Here is a 19,067-nt window from a genome sequence, read left to right as displayed (position 1 = left end):
CAGTACCAACATTTAATATTCATGAAAGTCAAGTAAAGCCCAGAAATTTTGTTGCGCTTCGCGCACAGTGAAGTAACAAATATGTTTTCACGAAAGTATCAGTAAATATGATTTAGGTACCGGATTGCGTGGTTCCGCTAGCACCGCATTGTCGCCCCTATCAAATATTTCATCACAGTAGCCTATATATGACCCAGCATAACGTTTGAAACTACCGTTTCGCAATCTAGCAATTGCCTATCATATCGTAATCCAGCAGCCGATGACGTGTCCTGCTAATCTGGAAAATGTGGCGTTTATTTAGCGTTACACCTGTTTTAGCAGATCACCTTTGAAGCTTTATGGTCAAAAGACATGAAATATATTTTCCGCATTTTAGAAGTGCTATTTGTATTTCACTTTTAATTCCGAGTATCATACTTTGAGTTCTAGTTACTTTCAGCTCATTTTTCTGCAGGCTAGGCCCGCATGTTGAAACATAAAAGCAAGTGTAGTAATGCCTCTATCTTCCGTAAATAAAGCTACACTAAATATAGATTTTACGATCCACATTATTTGTTATTAACGCATGCTAATTGCGCAAAGTGTTGAAACCGTATCCGATACAACTTCTCCGTATCGCTCTTCGTCTAAACTTGGGGCCTTATAATATGGGGTAGGGCGCCATAACATGATATTCTCTAAAACGGGGTCTTCTCGTAAACAAAGGGTTAGTATCGCATTTTCATATCAATACTATAATATGCATCCCATCTCCTCGGATGAATCAATACGAACCAAGCTCTCTGTACCTTCCGCATAGCTCAATTTGCAGCTTTTGACAGTCCATGCGAACGAATTAAGACTGTTTTCAAAACTACTTACTTACTTGAGTAGATTTAAAGTTAGTCAATTCTACTTCTACTTCAAGTAGTTTTGGATGGCTTATTTAAGAAGTACTTCTACTTGTACTTGAGTAGATTTTGTCGTCTCTACTTCTACTTCTACTTGAGTAGCTTTCTTGACTACTTTGACCACCTCTGTATATTGCCCACCTATAAGAAGTTCACATTGCTTTCAATGTTGTATTTCTAAATAGATGCCGATAAATTTCCAAATGATACATTGGATGCACTAACATGACATATTGGATCTGGGTAATACTTGTGCAGGCCAAGGTATTTTATTGAACAGTTTCTCTCTCAAATCTCTATCGCAGAAGGCGGCCACAGATTTACCCGCTAACAAGCTCTGGTCCACTGCATACTCCCGATGTACGCAGGACTAATTCTGTTATCCCCGAATGATACTTTATATAGGCTAAGGACGAGGTAACAATAAATGTGACTCATGTTTGACATTACAAGAATCCATCGACCTACTGAGAACGCCTACTTTTCTTGTAATTCTCTCGCCTGTTGTTTTACCCGACCGAATACGGCGAGCTGACTGCCCGTAAACAGGGTATACATAACATTGACTCGGGATAATGTGCCGAAATTGATTATATAAGATCATTATTAGTATATCACCACCATCTTCTGGAATGAAGGCGACGTCGGGGGAATGTCGTTGGAGAAATTACAGTTTTGATACGACTGGTAACATCATGTTCACTTTAATTGATGGTGAGCGTCGGCGCCCTCCAAGCAGGCAGCACGGGTTCGATTCCCGTCGTCGGAGGTTGTGCTGGGCTCCTCGTCTCCCGGGTCGTTGTACTTACGGCGACATAAAAGCCCAGAAAAAAAGACCCGAAAAAAGAAAGAAAAAAAGCAAGAAATAGCTTCTAAAAAGGACCGACGAAGAAGGAATAACATCGGGCATTACTAGGCCGAGGTGGATGCCAGTTCAAGAGACCCCAACTGGTTGGTTGTTCGGCATCCTCCTATCTGTTCATTACATCGCATTGTGTGTCTTGTATATCGCATTGTACATGTGTGTGTGTGTCTTGGGCAGATGAAAATATAATCTGTCGATAGACGATTGCCGATTGATGACCCCTGACAGCTTTCAATGAGGATTGTTTCACAACAATACTGTATAATTGGCGCTTTTCAAACACCGATGCAAGGCCTAGACATTAGGGTTCACCTGTTGTATGCAATGACGCGATATTACGTCGTCACGTCTGTACGCAGTCAGTTATCGATAGGAAATTGGAACCAACTTTGTTCCGTGAAGGTATATGATGAGCGATATGGTCACAATCAACTAAAAAAAATTCTGATCACTTCAACGTTTTCGTACGAAAGTCAGCAGAATCCCGCAATTGCCAATTCCATTCAATATTTTAGGAGCGTTTTAGGAAAATAATGCTATATGACAGGTCTGCTTCATACTTTGATACACTGTGGCGCCTCCCAAACTTTTTCGAAAACCGGCCGCATTACTCCTCTTGCAAGCTACCTCAGGTCACTGGCGTCTCAATTTTTAACACTTCCAGACGTGACGACATTGCTTCAAATTAGTTCTGTTATTCGCGATCGGGCAAATGAGGGCTAAAACATGGCGAACACTCGCTATGAAGAAGTTGACATCATTTTTTCTGGCTTAACAATAATAATTGAGTCAAGAGGCTGGTATATATATGCCGCACGAAATCGCCTCTCGGGCCGTACTTTTGGTACCATAAGGTAGGATAAACATTTCCTACACGCTCGTGACGCCAAACTACGACCCTAGGAGTGTGAAATTTCCCAAATGGTACCAAGATATTATACCGGTATAGTTATATTCGAAAACCTACCATCTCATCAGCTACAATCAGTAAATCAGAGGAATGCAACAGTTACCCACCAACCGTCATAAAGTATATAGTAAAACCGATACCGTCATTTTAGCAAAGATTTTAGCAAATTTCGAAAATACTTCAATTGCGATTCACATGTAGTTACATTATAGTAGTTTCAACCTCAAGAACTTTTGCCATCTTCGTCGAAAGAATTTTGGAGTAGCCTGATGACAGTACACAGTATAGCATTGAAGTCTTTTGCGTTGTTGAAAGACTGACAAATCATACGAAGAGATACGAGTCATCATTGCCTCCATATTCTGGAGCTACCATCCAACGGGAGACTTGTTAGGTGTTAGCCTATATATTCTACTTCAGTTTATTGGTATGATGTTAACTTATTCGGTTCATTGCGCGTTCCATTAATTCGCTCTGAGCCCTTACGTAGAATTCAAACCCTATTCGCTCAATCCAAACGTATCCGTTTAGCAATAGCAAACATTCACTGTGTGCTCATTCCTTCGCAAACTCGTCTACAAACTAAAGGTTGCGGCAATCGACCGATATATTCATTAAAATGCAACCGAATTCCTGTAAATTAATTCTCGTAAATAAGTACGTATTGCGTATAGTGATAAGAAGAATGACGGTGTGTTTCAAATAATATGGCACCCCTACAATGCTTCATGCATGCAAGCTATGACGTGTATACACATTACACAAGCCTTATATATATAACCTTATAACCTCATATAGGGTCAGGAATTTACGAAGCAACAACCGTAGCTTCTCGTGGAAGCTGTGCGATTTCCGTCACTACTTATTCGATCAGAGCGGCCGGAACACAATGGTCGATAAAGATCAAACAAATGTATCTTACCCTTGCATCAGTCAGCGCCCACTGGTGAGTTAGATAGGAAAAAGGGCATCCCACTTTTCTCCGTCAGCATGTTATAGAGAGAGAGAGATGATATTCTTTTTCGCCTGCACCATCGAGATGCTTTTTAAATTTTTAATTAAAATGTAGATAAAAATCCAAGTGTAGCTCTTGCAAATCTGTACGAGTCAGCAACTATTACAGAGATTGAACTTACTAATCTTCTCATTACACACTATCAATGTTCCCTCTAATTTTTCAAGAGTCTGCGCAAACCCGCTAACTCACTGCGCAGCCCCTCGGACAAGAGTGCGCAACCACCCTCTAATAGGATGATGATATCAACTACTGGGGGGCTCCGCCCCCCAGCCCCCTTTCGGTCTCTAGGCTTTTTCCGGTCCATATCATCTACATAGGATGCCCATTTAGTGGTTGCGTCCCTAAACGCGCGAAGCGCGAAAAAATTCTGCAATTCATGATTGCATCGGTCAATATGATCGGGAATTGCATATATATTGCTAACAATTTTTATCCTCTCCCTGCTCAGTGCTCGCATAATCAGATTTACCGGTAGTGCAGATCCAGTGAGGTGTGTTGGAATAGATAGGTCCTTTAAATAATAATAAAACATCTTCGGGCGTACCCGTTGGTATAATGACTTCGTTACATGATGCTATTTCGTGACCCCCTATCTGCTATGTAAAAAGATGCTGAAATCGCCAAAACGTACTAAAGTAAAAGACGTACACGATTTCAAATTGGTATTTCTAAACTTGTAAATAATGTTCCCCCGATATGGCATTTGTCTCGTTGTGGAACTCGGATCGCCAGGACATGAACATTCGGCGCCAGCCATTTAGGTGCCTATGGACATTGGACATTGGACATGGACAATTACACATATATTTGTATATATCGAAGTTTTCGGTCAGCACCGGGGCAGTATTTTTCGCCCAAGGTTTTCTCGCCGCTGATCGTTCTGGCTCACTTCTTGGAGTCGCATGTTACATAGCCTTTAACTTCATATGTCTTAGCGCGTCATGGTGCGGTAATGGCCGACGTTTCTATAAATCATGCGTAATTTTTGTTGGGAAAGGGTACCCAATAGTAAGATATCTGACAATAATAAAACGCGCGTAGCGCGAAAAAAAATTCCTGAAAAATTCAAAAAAATACACCATGATTTATGTTAATTCTCGAAATAATTTTGGACCCCCTTCGATCTCGGCTCCTCCAATTGGGGGGTTTGGGTGCGAAAGTTACGGTCCTGAGTAAATCTTACGCAATGTTCTTGCCACGCGGAGAAGACTATTCGTTAGTTTCTCCGAGATTAACTTCGAGCTAGCCCATTATTATTTATAACTTTGTTAAACGATGTTATTTCCCCATTCCTAGAAAATAATACGCTATTGAAATGATATCAGTATCGCTCACGCGTACGAGGCCATACTAAAAAAATATCTTCCGTGAGTCGCACGTGATTGTGAATTCTTATTTCTTCTCGGAGCGCAATAGTTACATTTGTGGGGCGCACTTGTAGCTCGATTTCAGACTTCAGTGATAACACTATTTTGCCCTGACAATGTTCCATCTTAATTTTCACGAATCTGCGCGCCTACGTTGTCCATTGGACAACAGTGCGCAACAACTATAAAAAAAAACATCAATTCTGATTTTTTGTGCGCAGCGTAGATTTTCTGTGCGCAGAGACCGTTTCAGCACTGCGCATTTGCGCACGTGCGCAGCTTAGAGGGAACATTGGCGATAATCATAGTTTGAAATACTACACCAGTGGTTCTCAAATCTCAACGTGGGCGATATCGCCCACTAGTGGGCGATTTTGAGAAACAGAGAGGGCGAAAATGTTAGAAAGTTCGTAGCGATATATTTAATCAACCAGGCCCAATATGTACGCTTCTACATATGACGCGAAAATTGACTAAAAATTGGTCAACTCAACGGAAAGTAGACGCGGAAACCGGTATTCCGAGCACCTACTCGGAAAAATGACCTTTTAGTCAATTCACCGGCGATCAGAGTTAGGTGAATAAATTTCATGTTTATATGTCCTTTTTTTTGGAACCGTAAACACTAAGCATAGGGGCCAAAATCTGTGTCGAGCTTGGTAAGGGGGTGATGAGTCGAAAAAGGTTGGGAACCACTGCATCGTACGAAACATGTGCTAGAACGCTAAGGGCATGTGAAAATGACATTTCCGTGACGTCGAGATCACCCCACAAGCATTTTCAAAAACAGCAATGAAATATGTGTGGTTAAAAATTCTCGGTTTTGCCCAGCCCCCATATATAATATCGATAAATCGTTAGATTTTGCAAACGTCCGGAGTAAAATCAATCGAGTCTCAATCAAAAAGTTTATTAAGTTGAAACAGAAACAAATCAAATATCAAATGTACGAAATGCGGCTTTATATTGCACGTATGTCGTATATAATGGTGCCAGTTTCACATTTCCACGCGAATCTCGCAATCGAATAATTTAAAGCAAAAACGAAGCACGTCGATTCGAGTCTTGAATTTCGCGACTCATTTCACCATCTGGCGTCGGCCAGTCCGGACAGTTCCCCGGTCTTTTTCTTTCTCGAGTTGACGGCTTCCTTGCCGATCACGCGGCGATCGTAAGCCAGACCGATAAGAGCCATGAAGTCGATGAACGCTGTCGTTAAATTAAGCTTCATACCGTACTCGCTTGTGGCGTAATCGTGCGGGAAGGTGTGATGATAATTGTGGAATCCTTCCCCTGTAATTTCAAAGAATGGCGTTGGAAATGTAATACCCAAAACGCAAGGTTTACGGAAACATTGTGCACAGATGACGTTACAACGACAAGCTTTGGCTATACGCCAGAACCTGGGGTGGTCACCTACCGAGAGCGATCGAGGCTGTGAGAATGTTTTCCGAAGGATGGATCCTTTTGTCGTACGGCTTATTTCCGTACATGTGAGCCAGGCTGTTGACACACCAAGTTGCGTGTAGCGTTAAACAATACCTCAACGCCGAAACCAAGTACGCGTTGACAAGGCTCTCGCCGGCTAAATACCAGGGGATGAGAGACGGTATCACGAAGCAGCAGGCAATAGCCAACGGCACGTAATATCTGAAATGACAACAAATATATTCCTCAGTTCACGTACAATCGCGCCGGTTTTATTGTTTGTTTATGGCATTGGAATCGATATCGCGTGGCTTGAAGCTATAACAACCGCCGACTGTTGGCGCTAGTGTGCCCTGGCCGTTTTTATGCCAATTTTAGCTACCCTCAAGTTGCGTAATTAGAAAAACTTTAGCTTTTCCAAATAAGATTAGCATCGGAGTTCGCAAAAACTTGAAAATGATTTAAATTTCCGATTAGAAGGAACTATGACAAAAATCAAGCTCAGCTCATATCAAATAGAGATCATTCTCATATGCATGAGAATAGCAAATGTCTGCACTCCAAGCTTGGATTGTTTTGCATTATACACGGTATAGTATACAGTTATCCTGTAGCATTTTCAGGAAAACCAGAAATTGGATTATAATTATAATTAAAGTTATAGCACAGAAACATTTCACAACTTAGATTCGAATTCGATTACCGGCATTTCGCCCTAATTTGTTTAATGATAATAATATAATACAAGTCTGATAGACGGGGAGATTCTACTAAGGTTCAGTGGATGTGGAGCCACACGAGGTCACTCTATCAAACAAAGTACACCGGACGCACTACCAACATAAGTCCAGCACCCTTCCGTTACAGGAGGTCATGCGGGTTTTATTGAGGTAGGTTTACTGGGCCTTGGCTAGGTCATGCGCCAACAGTAGGGCTCTTCAAAAATGACTTTTTTTCTCAAATCGTACTGGCTACTTGATAAAATTGTTAGGTTACCTAATTTAAGCCTACACACAAAATTTGGTTCAATTCCAGCCAGTAACCGCTTTGCTACAGGAGAAGAAAGTTTCTATTTATTACATAAAAATAAATAATAAAAAATTTGAAAATTTTCTGTTCACCCCATGAAAGTGTTAGGTTGTCTATAGAAACGATGCTCACCAAATTTGGTTCAATTCCAACCAGTGGAAGCGGAGTTATTGCCGTCGAAAAATTTGGATTTGAATAAAATAGTAATTACGGTGACCGATTCTTTGTTTATTTATTATAGTTGTGCTCACCGTAAATACTATTTTATTCAAATCAAAATTTTTCGACGGCAAGAACTCCGCTTCCACTGGTTGGAATTGAACCAAATTTGGTGAGCATCGTTTCTATAGACAACCTAACACTTTCATGGGGTGAACAGAAAATTTTCAAATTTTTTATTATTTATTTTTATGTAATAAATAGAAACTTTCTTCTCCTGTAGCAAAGCGGTTACTGGCTGGAATTGAACCAAATTTTGTGTGTAGGCTTAAATTAGGTAACCTAACAATTTTATCAAGTAGCCAGTACGATTTAAGAAAAAAAGTCATTTTTGAAGAGCCCTAGCCAACAGTTGTTTCAGCTATTCCAACTTGGAGGATTAGAATTACTGAATTCGCAAAATCTTGGACATTAATGGGCATTATATAAAATCCGGAATTACAAAGAAAGATAACAAAAATCAAAGACAGCTCATATCAGATAAGAGTCTCATAAGCAAGAGGATGGTAAATGTCTGTCCGCCAAGCTTGGCTCGTTTCGCGCTGTACAATTTTGCTGCAGCATTTTCAGGAAAACCATATATTAGATCAGAATTAAAATTAGAGTGCACAGAAACATTTCACTAGTTATATCACCGGCGTTTTGCTATAATTAAAATGAACTAGTTCTCCGGATACGCTGGAAAACTCTCGTTTTAGGAATTACTTTGTTGGATACTGTATCTGACTTTGATGACTAGCTCATTCTAGTTGTCTAATTAAACACGTTGGAACGGAATACCCGTAATATAATTGTAATCTAATTTGTGAAATGGCTCTCATTTTCATTCTAATGTAATTTCTGGTTTTCCTGAAAACGCCACAGGAGAACCGTATAGTTCGAAACCAGTCAAGCTTGACGTACTGACATTCGCAACTCTCATGCTTTTGAGACTGAACCGTGATATGATTTTCTGTTCCATTTATATATCGCGGTTACAGCGTAAGTAGCAGAATGCTGTACCAGGTAAAACATACCTTCGTTGAAATGCTACGACCGGGTCGTGCAACAAATCGTTCACCAAAATGCCTCTTCCTTTCCTCACCACTTCTGGGTGCTTCCGCACCAGCAACCAACCCATGTGACTGAAAAAGAATCCCCTCGTCGCGTTGTGAGGGTCGGCGTTGGTTTCGGAGTATTTGTGATGGGTGCGGTGATCGCGCGACCAATCGAATATGGAATTCTGAAAGAAAAATCGCATCGCGGTGAATTAGGTTGTTTCATTTGTTTCGAGTGTCGAGCGCTGCACTGCACGGTGATAACTGGGGCGATTATGTTTTCACCTAAAAGCGGAAAATTTGACATATCGGCAATGGCTTGTACTACTAATGATTTCACTTGTTTCAGTCGCGTTGATCATCACGCTCACGCCGTGTCAATTGATTTGTTTCATTCGATGGTTAATGACTCACAATCAGTATAGATAGACAATGACCTGTCTACAACAGTCGGCCTGTAGAGTAGGCTACAAGGTCTAAAAGAGGGTTGCCCGACATATGAGCGATAGAGGGCTGTTCAAAAATAACTTTTTTTTCCGGATTCCAGCCATTCACTTATTAAATTGTCAGGTTACCCTAAAAACACTGTACACCAAATTTGGTTCAATTCTGACGAGTATAGGACTCCGCAGATCCAATTAAAATTTTTAATTTATTAGGGAAAATTTAGAAAAAAAAAATTCAAAATTTTCTGCCAACCCCATGAAATTGTTGAGCTGTCTTCAAAGACGATGCAAATCAAATTTGACTCAATTCCGACCAATAGAAGCGGTGTTATGTGAGTTTTTCGATGATAATTCTCGGTTTATCCACCGATCAAGGATAATCCGAGGATTATCATCGAAAAACTCACACAACTCCGCTTCTACTGGTCGGAATTGAGTCAAATTTGTTTTGCATCGTCTTTGAAGACAGCTCAACAAATTCATGGGATTGGCAGAAAAATTTGTAAATTTGTGTTTTTAATTTCCCCTGATAAATTACAAATTTTAATTGGATCTGCGGAGTCCTATACTTGTCAGAATTGAACCAAATTTGGTGTGCAGTGTTTTTTAGGGTAACCTGACAATTTAATAAGTGAATGGCTGGAATCCGGTAAAAAAGTTATTTTTGAACAGCCCTGAGCAATGAGCATGCGACACAATGGAAAACGACAGTTCAGCATGGAACACATCAGCATGCGTCACTTCAGCATGTGACTGTATAACCCAAAAACTTACCCAAACCCGAAACATAGCCTAACCTAACCTAACCTAAAGCCTAACCCTAACCCAACCATAACCTATCCCTAACCCGTAATTTAACCCACATGCTCATGTGTCGCATGCCAAATTATCGCATGCCGAAGTCTCGCATGCCGTAATGTCGCTTGCTCATATGTCCACGGACCCTAAAAGAGACCTGGGCAAAGTGCGGCCCGCGACGAGATTCTGACTGGCCCGTGAAAAGTAGCCTGGAATTTAAAACAAAAAACCGTACTTTTGGATACTACTGTGTGAACTAAACCCAATAGGGCATAGGCTGTATAACTGAAACGGGTATGCGTTTACTTTTAAGTCTGCTTGTTTATATGTGTACTGTACGTACACCAGTGGTCGGGAACCTATGGCTCGTTGCCAAATATTTACTTTTTTACTGAATTGATCAATACTGCAGCGACTTATTAGTAAATTTCCATCACGGCCACAAAAATTATTCTCCTGGCAGTATAAACTTGTCTTTGAGAGGTAAAGACAATGCCGTCTTCTTCAGGTTTAGGGGCTAGGACCCCTTCTTTTTTTAATCCTCGAATTTAAATTACTGTCGCGCCGGCGACCAATGTCACTCGCGAATTTGATGTAGCGGACTCGAAATCTTGGATTCCGCGATACATTGATTGGTCAAAGAGAATAGCAGAAATGACGACGGCCATAAGACAACGCAGTTTTCAAATACACGTGGTCTTCCTTGATCTACGGCGACCAATGATCTGCCGTGGACGTGACGTTCACATGCAATTACAAACTCGAATTACAACCGGCGATAAAATGTATAGGCGTGTAGCGCAACGTCATATGTTACCGCCGAATACTTTGAGAATTGAGAAGTCAGAATCAGCGCGACATGCAGTTACGTTCGATTAATATTAGGTAGAATAAATTCCAAGCTATTTACACGATGAATTGCGTTATCAATGGGGAGCCTTGGCCCGTCCGTGCCTTACCTCTTATTCCGCGCTTGATTTTCGAATAATAAATATGCAAATTGTGTGAATTCGGGAGAAAATGCTTAAAATCTAATCATTCATAAACATCAATAGAAAATACCAATAGCAATTAAAGGTTTCACAATTTTCGTTCACTCATCCTGACGACAGGTGAGGCACTGCCTCACTTGCCTCCCTTGACCCCACGTCAGTGATGTATCACAGCTTAGAGTGGGTAGGCCTATTTACTGCTGATTTTTGGCTCCATCTACACATGTGATCATGGGTTCTAGCATTTAGAAGGAGTAGCGCAACGAACCTACGTTCTCGTAACTCAAGTTTCGCATGCTTAAATAAGGCAACCATGCTGCAGCATGATTAGTACGAGTTTTTACCGAAAAAATGTGGCGCACAAGACGAACCCCATGTAGTTAGTTCGAACTAGTGCTACCATGACGTAACGAATTTTCAATTATGACGTAGCAGTTGATTGACATGTATGGCTCTTTGAGAGTTAAAATGAAAAAAATAGGGTCAATATGGCTCTTCGGACAAAAAAGTTTCCCGACCTCTGGTGTACAGTGCACATTGCACAGTGTACGGACACGGACAGTGATTACGTAATAGCCTACGTATAGGTCGTATAATCAAGATTCAAATTAATGCAAATCGTAGCAAAGTATGCCGTAAGAATTAAAATCAAAAGTACCGCGTTCCAGATAGCTCAAAACTTGTTTGTTGCCATTGTTACACTAAGAATTACTCGGTCTGTGATTTAAATTGCCACGCCATGCGTTTCCAAACCATAATCCGTAAAACAATTTCAATCAGTGCAGGTGAGCAGCGGTCACCCAAAAACGATGATCATTGATCCAGGCATGTTAAAAATAGAGCCGAGGCGACAGCCAGACATTTAAAGAAGATTCGGAGCACTAACTATTTTTTACTTTAGTTAGAGGGAAATCCGTAATTTTATTTTGTTGTGAGCAGGTCGCCGTGTTTAGAGGTATGATATTCTTTTTCGCCTGCACCATCGAGATGCTTTGACGACGGAGTTGCGATACGGCCCCATGAGGTCATCTAGTCTGCGCCCCCGGTTTTTTTCTCCTCCATGCTATCCGTGATTGCTGAGCGCCTAGCAGGATAGCTGCGGATACCAATTTTCGAGTCTTTGGTATGACCCGGCCGGGGATCGAACCCACTACCTACCGCTCGAGAAGTCGGACGCATAACCATTACACTACCTCACTATCTATTTTGAATCGGCATAATGAGAAAAACGCAGTGAAACACAGACACTCGTCGGCTGGCTGAGGCCTACAGAAAGCGCGGATTTCAGGGCATCTGCCAGCGAAGCTGTCAATAACAACTCGGCTACACACAAGTCGGGACCAAGACCAGCTTTGTAGTATCCAAAATACATTTTGACGTCTCCACAGAAAAAAAGGGTATGGGGTTATGCGATTGAAATGAATTAAGAATGCGCCAAGGAATATAGTTTAAAATTTTGGCTTGGCCCACCAATCTATTGTTTGCTTCTCACTTGGCCCGCCAGGAAATTTAATCGCTCATCCCAGGTCTAAAATGTCGAATAAGTTCCCCGACAGCGAAACCTGTCTACAACAATGAAATGCAGTTCGCAAAAGAATGTTGACTATATAACGCTACAATTGTGACAAAATTCAACTTCCTTTGACATGTCAAAAATAATCGCCCTAGTGCTAATGCTAACGCTACTGCACCAGACCAACTACCAACTAGGAATCGAGCATTAATGACGAAAATAAGTCAGGTATAGGTAACGTACGTCCCTCTTGCAGTCAGATTTCATATATGTTACTTTCCAATTTTCGTTGAGGAAGATTTAAACTAAAAATATTTGAACTGAATGTTACACGACAGACAACACTGATTTTGAAAACTATTGGGCACTAAATAGGTCTGGGTAAAATCAATTTCGGAGTGATTCGATTCTGAAGCGAGCATTAGACATCCGGTCGAGCGTTCGAGTGTCACTCATTATGACGTCATAACATTAAAAATGACGTGAAAAGTTCAAATATGTGGCTTTTATGCGACCACAAAGACTATAATGCCAGTTTAACATTGCATTATGGATTATTTGGTAAATTTTGACCACAACTATTTCATTTCACTTTGTGACGATGCTGTGGGCTGAACACCACTTCGAAGATATGTCATTTCCACTAACGTGCGTATAGCGTTGTACTGCATGTTCAGTACTGGTAATAATTATTTATTAATAACTATTCGACCTGCAGAGCCATTGAGTTGCAAATCATGAGCAATATTCGTAAAGGAAGCCTCGCTTTATATGATCGGTGAGTCCACAGTCGATGCACGCCGGCCGTCACTCCGAGACCGCCGAGAAGGTATGTGATAATTCCTGAAATATAGCGATCCGTTTTTGGAAAACACACTCGTGCGATACCCATCTGAAGTTTTAGTTTTCACTATTGGCAGGGGCTGGTCAAAATCAAGTAGCCTACTCGAGTGATTCGATGCTCGATCGAGTATTAGGCTTCGATATATTAATATGCTATCACAACGCGTCTAATGCCAGTTTCACCCCACATAAAGGTAATTTGTAGCTTTATAATACATGCTGCGCACGTACGTGCGTTGTACTATATGTTTCGTATGCTGCGATACGGCCTTCCCCAGCGGAGAACAGTACAGAAACTTTATTTCTCGTGTATCAAATTAACTCATTAGTGGTATGGAGCGTATAATTTCACTTCCCGAAAAAAAAACGTCTCTCACCACTCGAATCGAAGAATTAGAATCAGTAGTCGATTGAGATTCTTGCACCACCTACTCAGGGGGTTGTGTTTCAGACCAGTGGTTCTCAACCGCCGGTCCGTGGTAAGTTTCCTGCCGGGCCGCCAAATATGTTGCACTCTGATATCTCAATTCCAAACGCTTGTCTGTTAATTATTGAATTGAACCATCAGATTTTAGATTGATTTCTAAATCGGAAACGTAGTTCTCTGCATGGTGTTGTAATACTCGTAATATAGAGTTCATGGTCTGCTTTAGTGTTACCGCACGTAAGTGTTGTTCCACTCTGTTTGGAAATAGCCCAATACAATTCGTTTAGGAGCAGTTGCATGTGAAAGCTATTAAGACACCTATAAACTAATTTCGTTAACTTTAGAAGTAGACGGTAGGCTACTTCAGTTCAGCGATATTAAGCGGTAGAGACTACCAAACAGAAACTCGCATTTCGTTCAAAGGCTACTGGCTCGATCAGCGCTTCCCCTTGCAAGACCATCGACGGAAACACGTTTAGCAAGTCTAATATCAAAATGCAGCATTGAATGAAGTTTCCAAATTTGATTTTTTGTTGCATACATTTTTCATAATTGCAATTTGGGTTAATTTTGATTATTGATTTGATTACCCGCAGCACTTCTTTTGCTGTTTTACTGGTCTGCAAGACCAAAAAGGTTGAAAACCACTGTTTTACACTACGTCCACTTCTACTTGAAAAGTTTTTTTGGATTTCGATTTTGAAAAGTAAAACGAAGTTTTGTGATGTGTCCGCGCGAATAAATGAAATTGTCAAAATAAACATCAGAAATATAGCCCCTGTATCGCGGTAAGTGAATATGGTTTCGAGGATCGTACCCATTTGTGGTGCCATCAGTGTTTTTGCGTCAGTCAAGAAGATACAACTCACGATTTGAAAAACATACACCTCCGATTCACTGCTTTAGCAGGGGTTCCCAAATTAGGGGTCGCAGCCCCAATGTTGTCGTTTGCCTATTCTCGGAGACGATAATTAAATACCAATGACTATTACAAGAATGTCAATTAAGCAGACGATATCGGCTGCTCATTTCTGAATATTTTAGGTCATTTTTCAAAATAGAAGAAAAAAGACCTCAGAGGAATGCGAACCCAGAAAACAAGGTATCAGCTCAGCCGAAGCGTCATTTTAAAGCGCCACCTACTATAGCGTAAGGTTGGTGTCTGGCCATACGGGAAAATTGCAAGCGACCGGTAGTGCTCTGAGTTAACAGTATAAGACATACACAGGACACAGCACGGTCGAATAAGTTATAGGTTGTTATCTGTGTTTCGCATGACGCAGAAATTCACATACTTGCCTACTTCAATTCGACATAGAAATAAATCATTCCAGAAGACCTAAATACGTTGCTATAGTCTTGATTGAGTTTGTTAATGTAAAGACGGGCGTGCGGGAAGAGTTCATAATTGCGTAATTGCTATTACAGCGCACATAGTCGCCAGCTGTCCCACATAGGCCGCGAGTAGGTTTGGGCGAAGGTGCAGACCAGTTTTCAGTAATTAGCACGCCAAATTTGGAGGTAGGATCGCGGAACATTTTCAAATCTAGATTTGGGGTCGCGACTATAATAGGTTTGGGAACCATTGGTTAAAGCATGCACCTCTCGACTAAATCTGCTTTTTATAAATACCAATTTGAGCAGTTTTCATAGCTTTGATTTTCTACTTCCAATTAAAATAGTTTTGAGATGTCTAGGGAATGACTACTTCGACTTGTAATTGAGCCAAAATTTACCGTGTTCTGTACGCTTATGCTTGAGCAGCAACGCTACCTCTTCCATTGACTAACATAAATGTGGCCTTCTCCCTTTGTCAACCGGCATAGTCAAAATAATCGTGATAATGACATACGATGACATCATCTTATCCGCGTGAGTGCCAAACGTTGCAAGTCCAAAGTATGCCCTAAGTCAATACTTAAATATTTGATTACCACGGTACGGCGGTGATCAGCATGACGTAACTGTGACAAATTCCGCCATACAAGCGTATTGCTCATCCTACTGCGTTGCGCCACATGACCTGACGAACTGCTGGCTTCTTGGGCAAGTTTGATAAGTTTGAACTACATTGGCAAATATTTAACCCCGCTCCCAGTCGAGAAAATACATACACATATATGGATTATATGTCCGTAATGACCATATCACATTAAAATATATTGTTATACATATTATTGCATATAGGCCTATGAACGTATTAGGCAGTGCTTCCCAATATTTTTCAGCTTGCAAATGTTATTGTACGAGTCACAATGATCTATATGACCAAACGAAAGAAAAACAAATTATTGAAAGAGAAAATAAACCTAGTGTAAACATGCAATTTACCATAAATACGACAGTTGAGCTTGCATATTATATGTTATATCATATCAAGTCTAGGCTTTATTGGCTTGATTTTCCTACTTGGAAAATATCCAGAAATGCCTAAAAGTGTGGTACACCTATTTTCAACCAACCGCGAAATGTAAGATCATCAGAATTCCATAAGTTTATAACTATGAAACTGCGATCATATTCATTAGATTTCTGGCATTCCGTAATAACCAAAAGCAGCAGTCTATGATATAGTGTGTTGAAAATTGTAACATTAAGATGTGCTTTGCGACCCAATTGAAATAGCTTCGCGACCCTCTGATTGGAAAGTACTGGTATAAGATGGCCAGCTTACTTGGTGGTATCGCTGGCCATTACTTCACTGCATTATTTCTCTTATTTTGAAAATAAGTTTCTGTTTGTCTGTCTTAAATCGGCCTGATGTATGTATGACGTGTTTGTTTGTATTGTCAAGGAAAGCACAATCAAATTCATGAAAATGAACTACACGGGTGTGAGTTTTTGACATAAACCTCAAATCGTGTTCATATATATCCAAATTTAACTGTCAATAGCATATTCCATTGTTTCGTCATTACGATATTAGGGCCAAAACGGGTCAATGACCGAAAATAACATCATCGAACGCGGCGATGCGCATCGTACGCCACTGAGAATAAACTCGAGCCACCTCTCCGACAAGATCAGTTTGTTCACGGCAACGCGTAATAAAAGGCTTGTAACATGAAGATTATTGAACACAGCAATGTATATTCAGTTGGCAATGCGCCCTACAATCTTACCTAATGTCACAGTAAACGCCTTGAAATGAGCAGCTCTCGAAATAGCGTAAATGCTAATCACATGCAGACCCGACAGGAGAATGACGTTTTTCCATATGATACGCTTCGGGTACAATTTCGGGTCCACATCACCTTAAAATACAAAGTCACAAATTAAACAAAATGGAAATATTAGATTTTACGACATGCTTCGGGCTGCGTAGGCAAACAAAAACAACCTCGTCAAATTTTAATTATATATTAAGTTCACAAAGACATTGGACTCTTGGCGTTGGCGGTAAGATATGTCATGAGATCGGTTTGCTCCAGCGATGTACAAGATTGCAAATGGTTTTGTGAAAACTGTATAGCATTGCCACAAGTAATATGTTCATATTTCTGTACAATGTTTCAAATTTGGCTAACCGCATTTACGGACGTTCGCTCCTGGTGAGTCAGTGGATAAGCTCATAGTGGAATAAATTTGGCGCTACTAAGACATTGCATGGTGAAGTTGTGATGTGCTTCCTGCTTCCTCCATTGCAGCAGCATCGAAGTTCTGTTATTTCTAAAACCTTATTTACATTGTACAACGTTTATGATATCCACGGAACATCATCTTCATGAAGATAGTTCTAACTAAGTTTGAACCTTCGCAGTCGAGTATACCCTATTACTACCGGTCGTAACACGCCACTCCAGAATTGTCGCGTGACTTTTGTCAAAGTGTGCGGTTGTGTAGTAGCATGGTTGCGACATCAAAACGACAATCTCCCATCTCGAGAACTGGTTTTAGACTTGTGAACAAAGCATTCCCTCTCTAGGGAGACCTCGTTCGTGGATGCACCATAATGGCGGAAGTGACACAGACTCCCTATGAAATATCGATTGTTTTCCGGCGATGAGTACTCTCGGTTACAAAGCGGGCTATGTAGGAACAGAAAGTAAAGCAAACTGGAGATACAAAAAGATACCCAAAGAATCAGTAGGTCGGAGAATTGTGGATCTTGTATCGCAAGATATTCATGATCATACGATTGAATGGTATATTCATATTGAAATAAATACTAATATTTTCGGCTGACACTCGTCAGGGAGAATCATCAGCAACTAGTAGAGAATCGAAATTTGAACTAACCCAACCTTAACCCCAACTTTTAACGGCATGCACATTGCACATAAGTGTCTCACGGAGCAGTAAATTCCTCCAAACCTGTTGCATCCAGTTCGCAGACATCTTTTCCAGATTCCGTCTGTTGTACCTCGCTATCGCCAGCCATTTCCACAAATTAATTTGTGCGGTGGAATCGTTTTGTAACTATCGTACGCAACCTGTACCGACGAAATTTAATAACATGAACGGTCATTTCAGCCACACCTAAGTTAGTAAAGCGACTTCTGTCAGGCACGTTTTATCCTCCACGCGTAACATGACGTTGATCTCATATTTATCATTCTCCTTCTATAGCAGTCTTTTCAGTACAACATACCGGTATGTAAGAGCCAAAAGCCATTGCGATTCGCTAAGTAAATATACAGCATTATCTTTGATTCAACATTCGCGGCACTCCGCCCTTGCCAACAACATTGACAACATCCGATGAAGATTTTTCTTCAAATCAAATGCTGCGATAGTCGTACGATCTTATAGCGCCACCAGATCAACGGGGAATTACCTAAAATTGTTTTGTCTCGTTTATAGTCCACGCTGTGAGCACGTAGTGATCACGATCACGAGTAGCTCACTATCTCCCCTTGTCAACTGACTACATTGAGTAAAAGGGTGTCGAATAAACTATACGTCTATTCTCAAAGTGAGCCCTATACAACTTTATAATTTTAGTTGTATAATTGGACTAATTAGAACGAAACGCCGGTACTCTAATCTAATCGAGTTTGTGAAATTTTCTATGCTCTGCTTTCAATTCCAATCTATTTTATTGACTTTAGATACGCTTTGGAGTACAGAACCTCATAATCCATTTGCATAATAAATTTAGATTTATTCACGAAGCTTATCGATGACACTCATTAGAGGATACCGTCAGCAATAATGCGAGCAGTCAAAAAACTATGTGTAACAACAATAAGCATCGATATTTATGACGTCACACAGGTTCACACGATGTTATTTCCAATTCTGTACTAGTGGCTGACGATTATCCCTGACGTGTGTCAGCA

General features: G+C 40.7%; 1 protein-coding gene across 1 annotated transcript; it reads right to left on the bottom strand.

Annotated features, from left to right (window-relative positions):
• Window positions 1–5,947: 5,947 nt before the first annotated feature.
• Window positions 5,948–18,788, bottom strand: LOC145445840 (stearoyl-CoA desaturase 5-like). Its single transcript, XM_080323988.1, has 7 exons — window positions 18,633–18,788; window positions 18,100–18,562; window positions 16,908–17,039; window positions 13,228–13,358; window positions 8,746–8,951; window positions 6,474–6,703; window positions 5,948–6,346 (listed from the first exon to the last, which is right to left on the bottom strand). Exons 2-7 carry the CDS (start codon window positions 18,164–18,166, stop codon window positions 6,138–6,140), a joined length of 975 nt encoding a protein of 324 aa, XP_080180114.1. The 5' UTR covers window positions 18,167–18,562; window positions 18,633–18,788; the 3' UTR covers window positions 5,948–6,137.
• Window positions 18,789–19,067: the final 279 nt, after the last annotated feature.

This window comes from Botryllus schlosseri, chromosome 9 (genome assembly GCF_051294905.1).
Source record: "Botryllus schlosseri isolate E-star chromosome 9, Bs_hap1, whole genome shotgun sequence".
NCBI lineage: Eukaryota > Metazoa > Chordata > Ascidiacea > Stolidobranchia > Styelidae > Botryllus > Botryllus schlosseri.
Note: the sequence above shows the minus strand (reverse complement) of the source record. Positions and strands in the feature narration are given on the sequence as shown.

Coding starts and splice junctions, on each gene's coding strand:
- LOC145445840 (XM_080323988.1), bottom strand. CDS start 18,166: ATGGCTGGCGATAGCGAGGTACAACAGACGGAATCTGGAAAAGATGTC. Junction 13,359..16,907: donor GGCGTTTACTGTGACATTAG/GTAAGATTGTAG, acceptor GCTATATTTCAG/GAATTATCACATACCTTCTC. Junction 6,347..6,473: donor CACAGCCTCGATCGCTCTCG/GTAGGTGACCAC, acceptor TTGAAATTACAG/GGGAAGGATTCCACAATTAT.